Below are 16,796 nucleotides of genomic sequence, written 5' to 3'. Positions count from 1 at the left end.
GAACGCAAAAGCTGCCAACGGTACTAAATACGAGTATAGCCATGCCCTCGTGTTTAGCGAGAAAGGACGGAAGACCTATTGGCTATTACGCCCTCGACTACAGCGGTTCCACCAAAGGAGGCACTTCTATCGACCTATTTATCAGGGAAGTTTACATCAGCCCGCGCGCGTGTGCCCCCGATGTCTCAGCGGCCGGGGAGGGGGGGGGGGGGTAGATCGGCCGCAGACGAACGATAGACAGAGCTCGACCTTGGCTCTGATTTCAGCCGACCCGACTACAGACAGAGCTGACAGAGCACGGTAGTCCTGTGCACTATCACTCGGCAGCACACACTGACAGCGGGCGACACGGACGAGATTTGGACAACGGCCTCGCCAGAACCGCCTTCGGTTGCAGCGATTGTGGTACAAACTCCGTATTAAGTTACGTTAACACTCGGGATGTTATTACACGATTACGGGCCTACTACGAGGTTCATCTGAAATATACACCGCAAAGGAGCTCCACGAACAGAGGTTTCACGTGTTCTGCCGTGCAAAGCAAAAAACGCGTAAGTCAAAATTTTGGCATTTTTGTTTTTTTTTTACATCGATCAACAGGTTTTTTCGCGCTCTTTCACCTGATGTAGGACATGTTATCAAAAATAAACATTTTAATGCATAATTTTGGCATATAAACCCTAATTAACATACGTTTTAGTTTAGTGTCGGGAAATACCACGAAAAAAACACGTATGTCACTGGAGTTACGTCGAAATTGTTGCATTTTGATCGTTCACTTGCGAAAAGACCGTAGAAAAGCACGTATGTCGAGAGTTACGCGTTTTAGTGGTAAGACACTTTTTTACTTCCCTTGCCTAATGCAAAGGAAAAAACACGTATGTCACATACGCGTTTTACGGACCAATTATTTTACGGCTGTTCCGCAACATTGCAAAGTAAATCAAGGTATGTCAAACATACGTGCTTTTTTGCGGCACTTGGACGGTTAATAAGCAACGAAATCTCACGTATGTTTGACTTACGTGTTTTCTTCATTTGCCTTTTGTTATATCGCAGGACATACGTTAAAGATAATTGTCCCATTCATGTAAAAATTTGTTTTCATAACTGAGTCGAGTTGAACAGACGGACATGCCGGCTGCGGAGTCGATGTACTTTTACTCAGACTCCGAGTTCGGCTTTCAAAAACCAACTCGGACTCAGACTCCGGAAATCTGGCAGGGCTGCGGAGTCGACGGATTTTCGTTGACTCCGATCCCGGCTCCGGTATCCAGAATCGACTCTAACTCCGAATCCGGTCACAGCTGTCGACTCCGATTCCGCAGCCCTGGACTGGGAGACCATGGAATATTTCGGACGATTGTGTCTTTATTTTACATGCCCGAGCTAAAAGTGCACGGTTGCCATGAACAAGCTGAGCGGCGACGGTTGACGAGTTGTCGCGTTTTCCGATATATTCGTCAGAATCTGCACGTGCTGAAGCACACCTCGGTTGACCAACCAAATGCTCAGAGAGCTGTACATATACAGCTGGCGCTGTGCCATGCCAGCGGAATCAGAACGTCGAGTGCCGGGTCCCCATACCGCCTCAGCCCTCAACGCTTTGGGACGTAGCTTCACCGCAACCAATGGGTCGATCACCACCACGAACTTGCCGAAGTCTCACCACCACGAACTTGCCGAAGTCAACCTGGGGCGTGTCTCGGGAACCGCTGGAATTTCGCTGTGACCACTGCACCTTTACTGCAGTCAGCATAGGTAAGTACGTATTGACATCCACAGTCTCCAAGGGTGCTTAAGCGCCGCCTGCGTGCGTCTGCGGTGCCGCCGACAGGTCGTTGTCATTGACCACATCAGGTGAGGTGGTAACTGGTAGATATAACGAGGCTCGTCCGATAAAGCAGTGGTTCGGTAAAAGAGGCTGGATTTCGGGACGGATGTTCGCTGATGAGACCAGTGTCCACGCGCTGCCTCACGGTGGAAGGTTGTGTCTGTGTGACGACACAAGTCGCTGGATCACGACCATCACCATCGGAGGTGTTCCTGCTGGACCTAATTTAGACCCCACGCATGTGACAGCATGTCGGCTTGGTTTCATCGGGTTCATTGCCTCAGCATTTGCGTTCCATACTTCCCGCTCGCTGTCGCTGGAATAGTTAGTGCCGTTACCATACAGCAAACGAGCTGCGCATTTCTTCGCCCGAAGCCTTAGGTCTTTCCATCGTGGGTCACCCACGGATAACCCCGGGCCGCGGCTGGGCCACTTCCGATGAGTATTGGATCTTGCAGTTTCGGTTCGCAAAGAATGTGTTGCATCGCCTGCTCTCGCCATGCATTGGTCCGCACTCCGCTGCAGTACAGCTGCTGCTGGATCGTTCTAGAATACCGTCTAGTTACAGCTCAAGTTCGGCTTTGATCAGTCAGCGGCGCTGACAGCCGTGATCACGGCTTGCTGTTGGAGCCGGGGCACGCTGATCGGAAGGTGGTCTGTGGGTAAGCTCGCTACTTGGTGATCACAAAGCTAGTGCCCGTATCCATCTTCCAGCTTGAAGCACATCAATGCCAGCAACCGTTCGCCAATGCGTAATTAAATTACATACTTATAAAATCTTCATATGCAGGAATAGGACAATTATTTACGATTCAGATCGATTAGACAACCACTGGTCATTAATGACATTGGTCTCATACAAGGCTGCGGAATCAATGGATTAACAATGACTCCGACTCCGGTTTGACTCTGACTCCGACTCTTGAAAAATATCGACTCCGATTGACTCCGACTCCGCAGTTCTGGCACGTCTGCGGAGTCGATGAATTTCCGGTTACTACGACTCAGACTCCATCGTCGGTCGGAAGTGTTGACTCTGAACGACTCTGACTCCGACTCTGTAGTCCTGGATCTTGTTTATATGTTATTATCGAGTCGTCGTTTCTCTCATCCAATAAAGCATTACGTATGTCAAATTTGTTGCATGTCATCGCCAACTTCCAGCCTAGAGCAAAGGAAAAAAGGCGTAAGTCCCGACATACGCTGTTCTTGTTTTGCATTTTGGCAGTCCCACGTGCACTGCAAAGCACGTATGTATCACATACGTTGTTTTGGCGAGCTCCCCGTATCAATGGAACGCAAACTCGCGTTGACATACGTGTTTTTTACGACATACGTGGTTTTTGCTTTGTCTAGCCTCCTGCCGAAGCACAGAAACGGAGAACGTATGAAAGTAGCCCCTTATTTAGCAAATATCTAATTTCTAATGTCTTATTTAATTATACAGTTAAAAAGCTTATTCAATTTCGTTTCCAGTGGTATAACTTTCATCGGGTATTGTGTCATACAATTTGCACATCGCACCTAAACGCAAAATGCTATCTTCTGCAAAACTTTGAAAATTGAATTTCCTTGACATACGCGTTTTTTGCTTTGCACGGCAGTGTTCTCGTGTATCTTAAGTTCATCTGGAATATTCGCCGCGAGCTTCACGAACCACTAGTTTCACGCGTTCTCGTGTATTTCAGACGCACAGTATGACCATTCAGGCGAGTAACCATGGGGTTTCCACATCCCTCAATAACAGTCTCCCTATCAATCAACACAAGATATAACACATCGTCAACACGTTCACCCATCACTTCCAGCAGAATACTCCATACAAATACAACACATTCTCTCCAGTCTGCACACAACCGACGGCGCCTAGTTCCCGCACCCACCGACAGATGCCACCACTATCGCTTCTTCCAGGTGCGTCCCTTTCGCGAGCCCTTCTTGCCCGGCTTGTAGCGCTCTCGCTCCCTGACGTCCCGCGTTAGCAGTCCGGCTGAAAACAGGAACACCGTGTAAAAAGGTACAAATACAGCTAAGAGAGATACAAACGCGGCTAATGACTGGTCAGGGAAGCCTTTTCATCAGGTACGGATGATGCTGCCGTGACAACCAAGAAAAGCGTAACTCGCATTTTTTCGATTTTGAGATTTTGATACCATTAGATAGAGAATAGCAATCTCCATCTTTCTGCAAAACCGTTTTTCGAAATTCGTATTATTTTTCGAGTTATATCAAATTTTCTTTTTCGAGAAAAGCGTAAATGTTTTTCATCCTCCCTGACCGCAAGCAAAAAAAGCGTAACTACAAACGCAGCTATTAAAAAAGCGTATCTGCAGCGGTCAGGACGATGTGATAGGCAAGAAAAGCGCAACTACGTAGTTGCGCTTTTCTTGCTTATCACCGCGCTGACTTTTACGCACTTGCGCTTTTTTGCCTTTCAGGTGAGTGCATAACACTTGGTAGAAGTTTAATTTTGCCAGGAAAATTTGCATTAAAAATATATTAAGCCCTTCTTGCTTGCGTTTGCCGCCTTTCTATGTTTCACCAATATCTTCTAGTAGGTATCCGGGCGTTTGAATGGAGGAAAACTGTAAGATAAAAGCAACCAAAGTTCAAAACCACCAACTTGAAATAGTAGGTATAGGTATGGGGTGCCATGCCATACCCTGGACCAAGGCCACACGAGCGATATCAAATAGTTTACTTTATTTATTGTGGTGCATGCTCGCTGTGAACTCTTATCAGAAGCGTGTGCAAATTGCGGTTTAGGAGCAGACTTGGTCTCTGAAGAGGTTTAGAACTGAAGCGATAAAAAAAAACGGAACAAAGGTCCACGTGCAGCTAAAGGAAAATGTGAAATCAGGAGTAGAGTCGAGCGAGTTCTGGTGAAATAGGACGATCAGGGGCGGGATCTTCCCACCTGCATTTCGACATCCCAGCATTAAGAGAGGCGACCCAACCCCACATGGCCGCCCGGCCAGCCAGCACCGGCAGAGCTGACCATATGGCCGCCCGGCTTGCCCGGTCTGCCAGCCCCGACAGGGCCCCCCCCCCCCAGGCCTGACCTGCCAGCACCGACAGGGGCGAGACCTTAAGGCCTCCTGACCTGCCAGCACCGACAGGGGCGAGACCCCAAGGCCTCCTGACCTGCCAGCACCGACATTGGCGACCCCAAGGCCGCCCGACCTGCCAGCACCGGCATAGGCGACCCAACGGCCCCACGACCGCCCGGCCTGCCAGCACCGGCAAAGACGACCCCACGGCCGCCTGACCCGCCAGCATCGGCAGAGGTGACCCCACGGCCGTCCGGCTTGCCCGACCTGCCAGCACCAGAAGAGGCGATACAAAGGCCGCCAGGCTTCCCGACCTCCCAGCACCAACGGGGGCGACAGCCGACAACGTTGCCGCCCGGCCTGCCCGACCTCCCAGCACCGACAGGGACGACCCCAAGGGAGCCTGACCTGCCAGCACCGAAGGAGGCGACCCCAAGGCCGCTTGGCCTTGCAGCACCGGCAGAGGTGACCCCACGGCCGCCCGGCTTGCCCGACCCGCCAGCACCGACAGAGGCGACCCCACGGCTGCCCGGCCTGCCCGGCCTGCCAGCAACGGCAGAGGCTACCCCAAGGCCGCCAGGCCTGCCAGCACCGGCAGAGGCGACAACGTGGCCGCCCGGCCTGCCCGACCTGCCGGCACCGGCAGAGGCGAGACCCCACGGCTGCCCGAACTGCCAGCAACAGCAGAGGGTACCCCAAGGCCGTCCGGCCTGTTCGGCCTGCCAGCACAGACAGATGAAACCCCGCGACTGCGCGGACTGTCAGAACTGACAGGGACGAAAACATGGCCGCCCGGTCTGCCAGCACGAAACAAAGCGACCCCACGGCCGCTTGGTCTTGCAGCACCGGCAGAGGTGACCCCACGGCCGCCCGGCTTGCCCGACCCGCCAGCACCGACAGAGGTGACCCCACGGCCGCCCGGCTTGCCCGACCCGCCAGCACCGACAGAGGTGACCCCACGGCCGCCCGGCTTGCCCGACCTGCCAGCACCGGCAGAGGCGACCCCACGGCTGTCCGGCCTGCCAGCACCGGCAGAGGCGACAACCTGGCCGCCCGGCCTGCCAGCACCGGCAGAGGCGACCCCACGGCTGCCCGGCCTGCCAGCACCGGCAGAGGCGACAACGTGGCCGCCCGACCTGCCCGACCTGCCGGCACCGGCAGAGGCGAGACCCCACGGCTGCCCGGCCTGCCAGCAACAGCAGAGGCTACCCCAAGGCCGTCCGGCCTGTTCGGCCTGCCAGCACAGACAGATGAAACCCCGCGACTGCGCGGACTGTCAGAACTGACAGGGACGAAAACATGGCCGCCCGGTCTGCCAGCACGAAACAAAGCGACCCCACGGCCGCTTGGTCTTGCAGCACCGGCAGAGGTGACCCCACGGCCGCCCGGCTTGCCCGACCCGCCAGCACCGACAGAGGTGACCCCACGGCCGCCCGGCTTGCCCGACCCGCCAGCACCGACAGAGGTGACCCCACGGCCGCCCGGCTTGCCCGACCTGCCAGCACCGGCAGAGGCGACCCCACGGCTGCCCGGCCTGCCAGCAACGGCAGAGGCGACAACGTGGCCGCCCGGCCTGCCCGGCCTGTCAGCACCGGTGGAGGCGACCCGACGGCCGCCCGACCCGCCAGCACCGGCAGAGCTGACCATACGGCCGCCCGGCTTGCCCGACCTCCCAGCACCAACAGGGGCGACCCCAAGGACGCCCGACCTGCCAGCACCGGCATAGGCGACCCAACGGCACCACGGCCGCCCGGCCTGCCAGCACCGGCATAGGCGACCCAACGGCACCACGGCCGCCCGGCCTGCCAGTACAGACAGATGAAAACCCGCGGCCGCTCGGACTGTCAGAACTGACAGAGGGGAAAACGTGGCCACCCGGCCTGCCAGCACGAAATGAGGCGACCACACGGCCGCCCGACCTGCCAGCACCGGCAGAGTTGAGCCCACGCCCTCCCGGCCTGCCAGCACCGGCAAAGACGACCCCACGGCCGCCAGACCCGCCAGCATCGGCAGAGGTGACCCCACGGCCGCCCGACCTGCCAGCACCAGAAGAGGCGACCCAAAGGCCGCCAGGCTTCCCGACCTCCCAGCACCGACAGGGGCAACCCCAAGGAAGCCCGACCTGCCAGCACCCAAGGAGGCGACCCCACGGCCACTTGGCCTTGCAGCACCGGCGGAGGCGACCCCACGGCTGGCCGGCCTGCCAGCAACGGCAGAGGCTACCCCAAGGCCGCCAGGCCTGCCAGCACCGGCAGAGGCGACAACGTGGCCGCCCGGCCTGCCCGACCTGCCAGCACCGGCAGAGGCGACCCCACGGCTGCCCGGCCTGCCAGCACCGGCAGAGGCGACCCCACGGCTGCCCGGCCTGCCAGCAACAGCAGAGGCTACCCCAAGGCCGTCCGGCCTGTTCGGTCTGCCAGCACAGACAGATGAAACCCCGCGACTGCGCGGACTGTCAGAACTGACAGGGACGAAAACATGGCCGCCCGGCCTGCCAGCACAAAACAAAGCGACCCCACGGCCACCCGACCCGCCAGCACCGACAGAGGTGACCCCCACGACCGCCCGGCTTGCCCGACCTGCCAGAACCAGAAGAGGCGACCCAAAGGCCGCTAGGCTTCTCGACCTCCCAGCACCAACATGGGCGACAGCCGACAACGTGGCCGCCCGGCCTGCCCGACCTCCCAGCACCGACAGGGGCAACCCCAAGGAAGCCTGACCTGCCAGCACCGAAGGAGGCGACCCCACGGCCACTTGGCCTTGCAGCACCGGCGGAGGCGACCCCACGGCCGCCCGACCCGCCAGCACCGGCAGAGCTGACCATACGGCCGCCCAGCTTGCCCGATCTGCCAGCACCGGCAGAGGCGACCCCACGGCTGCCCGGCCTGCCAGCAACGGCAGAGGCTACCCCAAGGCCGCCAGGCCTGCCAGCACCGGCAGAGGCGACAACGTGGCCGCCCGGCCTGCCCGGCCTGCCAGCACCGGTGGAGGCGACCCGACGGCCGCCCGACCCGCCAGCACCGGCAGAGCTGACCATACGGCCGCCCGGCTTGCCCGACCTCCCAGCACCAACAGGGGCGACCCCAAGGACGCCCGACCTGCCAGCACCGGCATAGGCGACCCAACGGCACCACGGCCGCCCGGCCTGCCAGCACAGACAGATGAAAACCCGCGGCCGCTCGGACTGTCAGAACTGATAGAGGGGAAAGCGTGTCCACCCGGCCTGCCAGCACGAAATGAGGCGACCCCACGGCCGCCCGACCTGCCAGCACCGGCAGAGTTGAGCCCACGCCCTCCCGGCCTGCCAGAACCGGCAAAGACGACCCCACGGCCGCCTGACCCGCCAGCATCGGCAGAGGTGACCCCACGGCCGCCCGACCTGCCAGCACCAGAAGAGGCGACCCAAAGGCCGCCAGGCTTCCCGACCTCCCAGCACCAACATGGGCGACAGCCGACAACGTGGCCGCCCGGCCTGCCCGACCTCCCAGCACCGACAGGGGCAACCCCAAGGAAGCCTGACCTGCCAGCACCCAAGGAGGCGACCCCACGGCCACTTGGCCTTGTGGCACCGGCGGAGGCGACCCCACGGCCGCCCGAATTGCCCGACCTGCCAGCACCGGCAGAGGCGACCCCACGGCTGCCCGGCCTGCCAGCAACGGCAGAGGCTACCCCAAGGCCGCCAGGCCTGCCAGCACCGGCAGAGACGACAACGTGGCCGCCCGGCCTGCCCGACCTGCCAGTACCGGCAGAGACGACCCCACGGCTGCCCGACCTGCCGGCACCGGCAGAGGCGAGACCCCACGGCTGCCCGGCCTGCCAGCAACAGCAGAGGCTACCCCAAGGCCGTCCGGCCTGTTCGGCCTGCCAGCACAGACAGATGAAACCCCGCGACTGCGCGGACTGTCAGAACTGACAGGGACGAAAACATGGCCGCCCGGCCTGCCAGCACAAAACAAAGCGACCCCACGGCCACCCGACCCGCCAGCACCGGCAGAGGTGACCCCCACGACCGCCCGGCTTGCCCGACCTGCCAGAACCAGAAGAGGCGACCCAAAGGCCGCTAGGCTTCCCGACCTCCCAGCACCAACATGGGCGACAGCCGACAACGTGGCCGCCCGGCCTGCCCGACCTCCCAGCACCGACAGGGGCAACCCCAAGGAAGCCTGACCTGCCAGCACCGAAGGAGGCGACCCCACGGCCACTTGGCCTTGCAGCACCGGCGGAGGCCACCCCACGGCCGCCCGACCCGCCAGCACCGGCAGAGCTGACCATACGGCCGCCCAGCTTGCCCGATCTGCCAGCACCGAAGGAGGAGGCCGCTCGACCTGCCCTACTTGCCAGCACCGACAGGGGCGACCCCACGGCCGTCCGGCCTGCTAGCACCGGTATAGGCGACCCCACGGCCGTCCAGCCTGTCCGACCTGCCGGCACCGAAGGGTGCGACCTGACGGCCGCGATTGCTAAGCATGAAGCATGAAGTCTTAGCATGAAAAGTCGTGAGCTATTTCGAAAGGCATCTAGGCATCCGAAATGGAGAAAAGACGTTTTCGTCCTGGCGTATTTGAAACACCGCATATTCGCCGATACCATAAGATCTCGCAAGCAAAAGAAGCGTAACTACGTAGTTACGCTTCTTTTGCATTTCGCTATGGAGCCGCGCGCTGCACATACGGTTGCCGGACTGGAGTGAATGTAGTTACGCTTTTCTTCCCTACATGCCTCGCTGCAATTTGAGCATCGAGTGAAAAGCAAAAACACCTTACACCATTTTCTAGCAATATCTTATATGCCACGTAAAAAATATTTACACTGTTAGGTTCAGTGCAGTATTGCGAACAGTTTGACACCAAGTTTTCTTTGATTGTTTAAGAACCGACGATAATACAAGGTAAAACAGAAAAATCGCTCTCCTGAAAAATCGTCAAAAGCGAGTTACGCTTCTTTTCCTTTTCACGGCAGGATGGTTATAGCTGCTGCTGACTACAAGGCTGTCTTATCCATAGTGCGGCCTCTTGCCCGAAAGGTCTACTGCGTTATCGTCGCGGCGCCATTAACTCACTGAATACCAACATGTCTTGTATGACAAGGACGGCTTACATTAGTTGGCTGCATTATTTCCTAATGCATCAGAGATACCTTCCCAGCTCCACGGTAAATGCCTATTGGACGCGCCCAGCATCCCACTCAGCCGAAAGGTGTCCTACCGGGCTTCTCAAAAAAGTTAGACGATTTTATAACTAACGTATTGAAGGGTGTATCAGTGTAACAAAACATAATTGGGTATCACCTAAAAGCCTCATCAAAGACATTTCGTTTGAGTGGATTTCGATCCTCGGCAGTCGCCTTTCTGAGCCGCGCCGAGGTTATGTTCGAGATGATTCCCTTTATGCTCGATGCACAGTTTCGCCCGGCGCAGCGCGACCTCTGCTGCAGCACGACCCACGGAAAGCTGCAGACGGCACACCGCTGACTTCACTGCATCCTTATGATCTTCGGAACTTTTTGGGTGGTTTCGGTACACCTGGGACTTGAGGTGGTCCTATAGGAAAAAGTCCGGTGGGGTTACGTTCGGAGAATTCGCCGACCAAGGGCGTGTCCCGAACCTCGAGATCACGCGCTGCCCGAAGCGCTCCCACAGCCCCTCCCGGTTTTCTTTTGCGGTATTGGCGTGGCACCGTCTTGCTGGAACCATTGGATCTTAAGCGTTTCCGGATCTCTGCTCATCCTGCAATTGCAGAACCCTCCAAAACGTCGCCAGAGCCACCCGATATCGCTGACCATTGACAGCCTGAGTAGCGCATCTCTCACACGAGTGGTGTTCGCCGTGAGCCTTTGATTGGGTTTATGGCCGCCGCTGTGTTCCTTGAATTGCGTGAACCTATTGTTAACACTTCCTCAAGTCAGCAACTTGTCAATAATGTGGAAAATTTTGTTTCAAGATGTTGCTCTCTTTGCCCTAAAGTGTTTGCGGATCTTCCGTGGTGTCGAACCGACCGACTTAGTCAGGGAAAGCATAATATCAAGAGTTTTGCTTTTACTTCCTAAGACCACAGCTTCATTTTTTAAGCTCAAATCATGGTGTCATATAAATATACGAAAAATTCTCCGTTTTTCTACGTGCATTGATTTTGCTTAAATGTTGTTAGGGGTCCTCTATTCGCAAAAGAAATCCATCCAACTTTTTTTTAGAAGCCCGGTATATCCAGGGGCAGTCTACTATTGCGACCGGTTCCTTACCTAGCCGCATCGTCTCCTGCATCTCCTTGTCGACGAAGCTGCGCAGCGCCAGCGAGACAGCGTGCCGGACGGCGCCGGCCTGAGAGCTGGGAGCCTGCACCGGGTGCGGCCGCTTCCACGGCTCCGGCACGAAACTGGGGCGGCCAGGAGGGGCGGTCAACACTGGAACGGCACTCCATACCCGGGCACACTGCTTAGTGCTTAGGGCATAGAGAAGCGACGCAGAGCTCAAGGGGAGATGGCGTGCGCCGTACGAGCGGTGCCGAGCACATAGTGCAGCCAGCCGCGATTCACAAAACGCTGGGAAAGTCAGCTCATATGGAGCGACGGAGACGAGACCATGGCCTCCGTCTGAGTGGTGACTACGGGGTATCGAAAAGTTCTGATCATCACATAGAAAATGTAGACCGATTTTGATGATTTTTTGTGGGTATTATATTTGGTTCTTAAGAACAATGCTCCCATAAAGAGAATCATGAGAAGTGGTTTTATCTTATGTAGGAGAGACTTAGAAGTAAAAAAGATGAGTATTGGGCCCATTGAGGACCGAACCGTCATTCAACTAAAGCATTTGAAACGGTATCACACTGAGAAAATGCATCAAGAACGTGAAATTAGTTTATGGCGAGGAAAGCCCATCTCATGCACTTACCGAAAATGAAGAAATAATTTTCAACTTGGCTGCATGGCCCTTGCAGGGGAGTCAAGAAGTGAGTGACTACCAATGACTGACAAGATGGTGACTGTGAAGGAGATGGAGGACCTCATCCTTACAGATCGTCGTGTGACCTTTCAGATGATTGTGCAACAGAAAGGTTTCAATGCTGGCAGTGCCTGAAAATATTATCAGCGAAGAACTACAGACGATAAAGGAGTCAGCCCGCTTAGAAGTTCGTGTGTCTACTTTGTTCAAGAGAAAAATGCGTCTTGGCCTTTCGAAATGAAAACTAGGCCTTTTTTAGGAAATTGAAGACATCTTCGATCATTTGATGACTTGTGACGAATGCTGGGTCTATGTGTATGATCCAGAGACAAAAAGATCATCAAGAAGTTTAAGCACGGCACCTCTGTCCTTCTTAAAAGGCGAAGATGCAGAAGCCGATATGGAAGGTCAATGCTACCAGTGTTCTGGATCTGGCGTAGGATAGTCATTACCGACTGTCTTGATGATGGTCGGATAATGATAAGCAAGCACTACTGCACACTTTTGAAGAAGTTGCGAGATGGCCTCAAGCAGAATCGCCGCAAAAAGCCCAAGAAAGATGTTTTATCCGCACCGACAGCGCCCCCGCCCATTCGTCTTGAGCTGCGATTGAAGAAACAACATGATATGGACATTAAATCCTACCGCATCTAACAAATGCACCTGACCAGGTATTAACTGACTCTTGATTGTTACGGGAGATAAAGAATCCACACAATGGCCGGTGTTTTAAGGACAGAAATGACGTCATTGATGAGGTGGAGCAGTGATTTACGGGACAGTGCGAAGGTCCTACAATGACCGCCTGAGGCAGCTGAAGAAAAGATGCAATAAGTTTGCGGTCGTGTGTGGTGACTTGTAAAGGAGTAATGAACATCATGTAAAAAAATCAAATTTCTATCACATCTAATTCATGGTGATGATCAGAACTTTTCGATACCCCCTCGTACGGTGCAGCTGGGATGGGACGTACCTGGTGCGTTTCCTGTGTCCGCGCCGCCTCTTGCCGTGGTAGCGCTGCGTGGGCCCGTCATACTGGACCGTGGCCTCCACGTCTACAGAGTCCAGCACACCGGCCACCTGGAGCGGGTACATCACCTGGGGGGGAGGGGGTGGCTTAGAGACGGCGACATGGGAAGCAGCACCCTCCGAGCACACTCACAGGACATGGCGGTGATGTGGATAGGTCGAGAGAGCATCATCGGTACAGAGGCGACACGTGGACTGTACTGAAGGCCTCCACCGAACAACGATCGCGACTTGACCCATCACCTGCCTCCCGCTCACCCTGCCTCTGATCTGACACCTCGTCCATACCCTTCAAGTTCTAGCCTGACACTCATCTGGTTCTCCCTGCCGGACTGACCTGCGCCACGTCCTGGTTGCCGGAGCGTCCGCCGTCGCGGTGGAAGTAGTGCACCAGCGGCAGGCCGTTGACGGTGACCCGGCCCGAGCCGCGGCCGTGCACCACCGCGCGCGCCACCGCCCGCTTCCGGTAACCGGTGGCCTCCATGTAGGGCCGGCCGGCCGAGTCGAACAGCAGCTGGGGACGGTCAGAACAGTCACACGACAGCTGGGGACGGACCGATTCATTGCGGTAGCCATTACATGTGGATACTCGGCCCTGTTAAAAAATCACACATCTGATAGAAAACTGTACCTACATTAAACGAGAGTAATTACTGACTACAGTAAGTGAGACAGTGACTGTCACCTAAAATGAGCTAAAAAGCGCAACACTCGTACGCATTTCTGCGGAATCGCACGAGCGATCTGGGGAGTCAAAGGCGCACGTAGCCGAGCCCGTCTGCAACACAGCAGCAGCAACAGTCGTGGGCCGAGTTGTGCAGTCCGGCACCGCGGCGGTCTCACCCACCTCCGGCACGGTATCTGTCTCGTTGGAGACGCGCAGCATCTTGCGGTACTTGAAGATGAAGTCCTTGTGGTGGTAGGCCAGCGGATGTTCCACCAGTCGGTTCATGGCGCGTACAAACTCCTGGTACTGCACACCGCACATGCAGACACACAAACACGGTCAGTGTCAGGGGCCAGTGTGAGAAGACGGTTTGGTGAAAAACTGCGGCGAATAGGCAGTTCCTAAAATCATCAGCACACGAAATTATCGTATTATCTCAGGAAAACCCCTGATCGTAGGTCATTAGCCGAATACGATTAAAAGCAGGTGACTCAATAATCAAAGCGTAACTTCAACCGTAAACCGTAGCGTCGCTCACCTGAGGTTCTTTGAGGGTTTCCACAAGCATCTTGCCGAGCTCTTCAATGTCGAGCCACTCACTTCCTAGAAGCGAGCTGTAATAATACAAGAACAAACATTACAAAAAAAAAAAACGTCGAGGGAAACGTTCATGGCATTTTAAATGCTCAATAGTCATCTTGTTTTTAATGAAAATGACAGTCAAGGACTAATCATACAATTAATAATGACTTTAGCTCGCCCACTTTGTATTGACACCAGTATGCAATCGGCAATAGGAGTAAGCAGCAGCCATATAGCCCAAGAGACACCAAATGCCACTAAGGGAACTCACAGTTTCTGCGTGGTATCTGGCAGTTTGCCGAGAGCGTCGTTCTTGGCCTGAAGCCGATCGAGCTGGTTCATCTTTTCCACCAGCTCCTGCGAGCCAACGACACAGTATTCCAAATCACGTCACTTTTATCGCTTTTATCCCCTGTCCGTTGCAGTTCTTCCCAAGCAGAACGACTACCAAATCGGCAGTTGCTTCCAGTAGTACCGAAGCGCGATGCGACACTTAACATTTATAAAGATTTCCTCAAAATTCAGACTGGAACAGCAAATCACTGAAATCCCCGTTCGCTGTGACGACGATCAGTCAACTCACGTAGAGTGTCATGTAGAAGTTGGGTTTGAGCGTGTAGAACAGCGTATGGAAGGGCCTGCCGGTGGCGTCGAACTGCGCCGCCTTCTGCTGCGGAAACACCTCGGTGGGGTGCCGCATCTTGGGCCGCGCCTTCTTGTCGAAAATACCGGTCGGAAACAGGTACTCAATAGCGCGCTGAAACAAAATACTTGTCAGCTAGGCAAGGGAGGCGCAATATATCAGTGACCATGGCATGAAGATGCTATTTCACAGATGCAGTTCCAAATTCCACGCGTCGTCGGTATCGGTTCCCAAGGAATGTCAATGCGGGTGTGGTGATGGGCGATAAATGACTGAAACGAGCTCCCCGCCCCGCCCCCTCATCTCGTCCCTTCCCAAACGTAAGGCAGCTCAAGACCAATCTCGATAAAACTGGAGTAAGCTCATTATTTGAGTCCTGACTAAAATATGTCAGTTACGTTACTGTCACACTCACAAGTGACCAACTTTTGCACCCTCGGGCACAATTCCGTTGAGACCTATCAAGCTATCATTTTTCCGGTGCCATTCTAAAGTTCCATGCAAGTTGAAGTGAGGAAAGGTGTCCATTACTCACATCTACATCCTCCTGCGTGAAGTGCTCTGGATCCTCACCCATCATGTTGGCCAGATGGCGCTTTCCTATTTCAAATTCATGCACCTGCTTGCGCATGAACTCCTCTGTAAAAAATTAAAATGATGCCATGATTAATGATTCAGTAAAAAGTCCCACTGGACCATCACCAGGTTCACATGTTTCATGGCAGATCCAGGGTAGCTCAAGTATCAACACACGTACCTACATAAGACACGTCTTCGCTGGCCTGTCCAGAGCAACTCACCATGTTTGGTGGCCCGCTCCAGGTACGCCATCATGGCCTTGCTGGTGTTCTTGGCAGGCCTCTGCTGCACCTGGCCAGCCTGCTCCTGTGGATCAGGGCTGGTCGGACCAGACCGGGCTCCAGCGCTACTCAGTGGCCGGCACACTGTGGGGCACACAGTGCTGGCCGAGAGACGAGTGGCTGGGAGCCGCCACAGTGCCTCCAGCACTCTCACCCTGCCCAGCGACATGATGACGACAGCACCTGCAAAATGTACAACATGGAGACAGGTTCAGAGATAGCTCAAATCATGCTCATTTCACATTGGTATAAGTATGGACAACTCAGGGCACGGATGATTAAGATTCTACGCAGGCCGCAGGGCATATCATATAGATTCTACGTTGCCCAGCCAATCCCACCCAAGGTCAGCGGGGACTTGGCTGTGGTTATGGAACGTGATTGGCCGGATGACGTAGAATCTTCATCGTCCGAGAGACATCGAACGCGGGGATAGGGAACTTGACAAAATGTGAAGTCTGATTCCTCACCCTTTTTAGCAATGTCCCAAAATTTGTCGATTTGGGTGGGAAACAACATCCAAATGAAATTCATTTTCCCCTCCCTCCACTAATTTTTAAGAACATTTTTCCACTCTCAACAAAAAACTAGATTTTTTACCTATAGAAAGAGCAGTGGTGTGGATGCCCAGTTAGCATCAAACATTCTACACCCTATAATAAAATGCATGCTTTTTGTCGTTTCTCACCCTTTTTGGGCCTCATTGAATCAGCAGTTTTCCACTCTCTCCCCTCTTTTTGGTGGGTAATTTTCCCCTCTGACACCCAAGACAAAACTCAATTTTGGCACACTGCTTTTTAGGGATCCAGACTGGCAGGCCTGGTACCAGTTCAAGTTACCAAAAAACGAAACTGTGCTTGTAGGCTTATGTTTTATCTTTTTTTAGGTCTTAACCATAAGTCAAACATCAATATCAATAAATAAATGGGAAAACACGCCGACGAAACACAAACACGTTTTTCACAGCCCAATCAAGGTTTAGCTATTTCGGGAACGGACGAATAATGTGGTATCATCTTGGTGTCATCTATACCAAGCTGCCATATTTATGACGTCAGCGCGAGATATGGTAAGCTAAGGACTGCGCGATGAGGCCAAATACCATACCGCTGCTTCGACACAGCGTACAAACATTTTCCTTTTTGCGATTATGGATAGGGATGAAAGTAACCATCCAAGTGCGATCACCCT

At 54.8% G+C, this 16,796-nt stretch overlaps 1 protein-coding gene across 5 annotated transcripts; it reads right to left on the bottom strand.

Annotated features, from left to right (window-relative positions):
- Nucleotides 1-3,497: 3,497 nt before the first annotated feature.
- Nucleotides 3,498-16,611, bottom strand: LOC122383473 (28S ribosomal protein S9, mitochondrial-like). 5 transcript variants are annotated; one of them, XM_043369958.1, is made up of 11 exons: nt 16,559-16,611; nt 15,546-15,788; nt 15,281-15,384; nt 14,686-14,859; nt 14,374-14,459; nt 14,059-14,134; nt 13,701-13,826; nt 13,191-13,367; nt 12,798-12,922; nt 11,122-11,255; nt 3,498-3,824 (listed from the first exon to the last, which is right to left on the bottom strand). In XM_043369958.1, the coding sequence occupies exons 2-11, from the start codon at nt 15,772-15,774 to the stop codon at nt 3,733-3,735; spliced, it is 1,323 nt and encodes a 440-aa protein (XP_043225893.1). In that variant the 5' UTR covers nt 15,775-15,788; nt 16,559-16,611; the 3' UTR covers nt 3,498-3,732. The 5 variants fall into 5 exon arrangements, with proteins under 5 accessions (XP_043225893.1, XP_043225894.1, XP_043225891.1 ...); XM_043369959.1 differs by having other exon boundaries at nt 15,546-15,789; nt 16,399-16,610; XM_043369956.1 differs by having other exon boundaries at nt 16,294-16,604.
- Nucleotides 16,612-16,796: the final 185 nt, after the last annotated feature.

The sequence above is a fragment of the Amphibalanus amphitrite genome, unplaced genomic scaffold (genome assembly GCF_019059575.1).
Source record: "Amphibalanus amphitrite isolate SeventyFive unplaced genomic scaffold, NRLGWU_Aamphi_draft 000164F_arrow, whole genome shotgun sequence".
NCBI lineage: Eukaryota > Metazoa > Arthropoda > Thecostraca > Balanomorpha > Balanidae > Amphibalanus > Amphibalanus amphitrite.
This window is presented reverse-complemented; position numbering and strand designations above follow the sequence as displayed.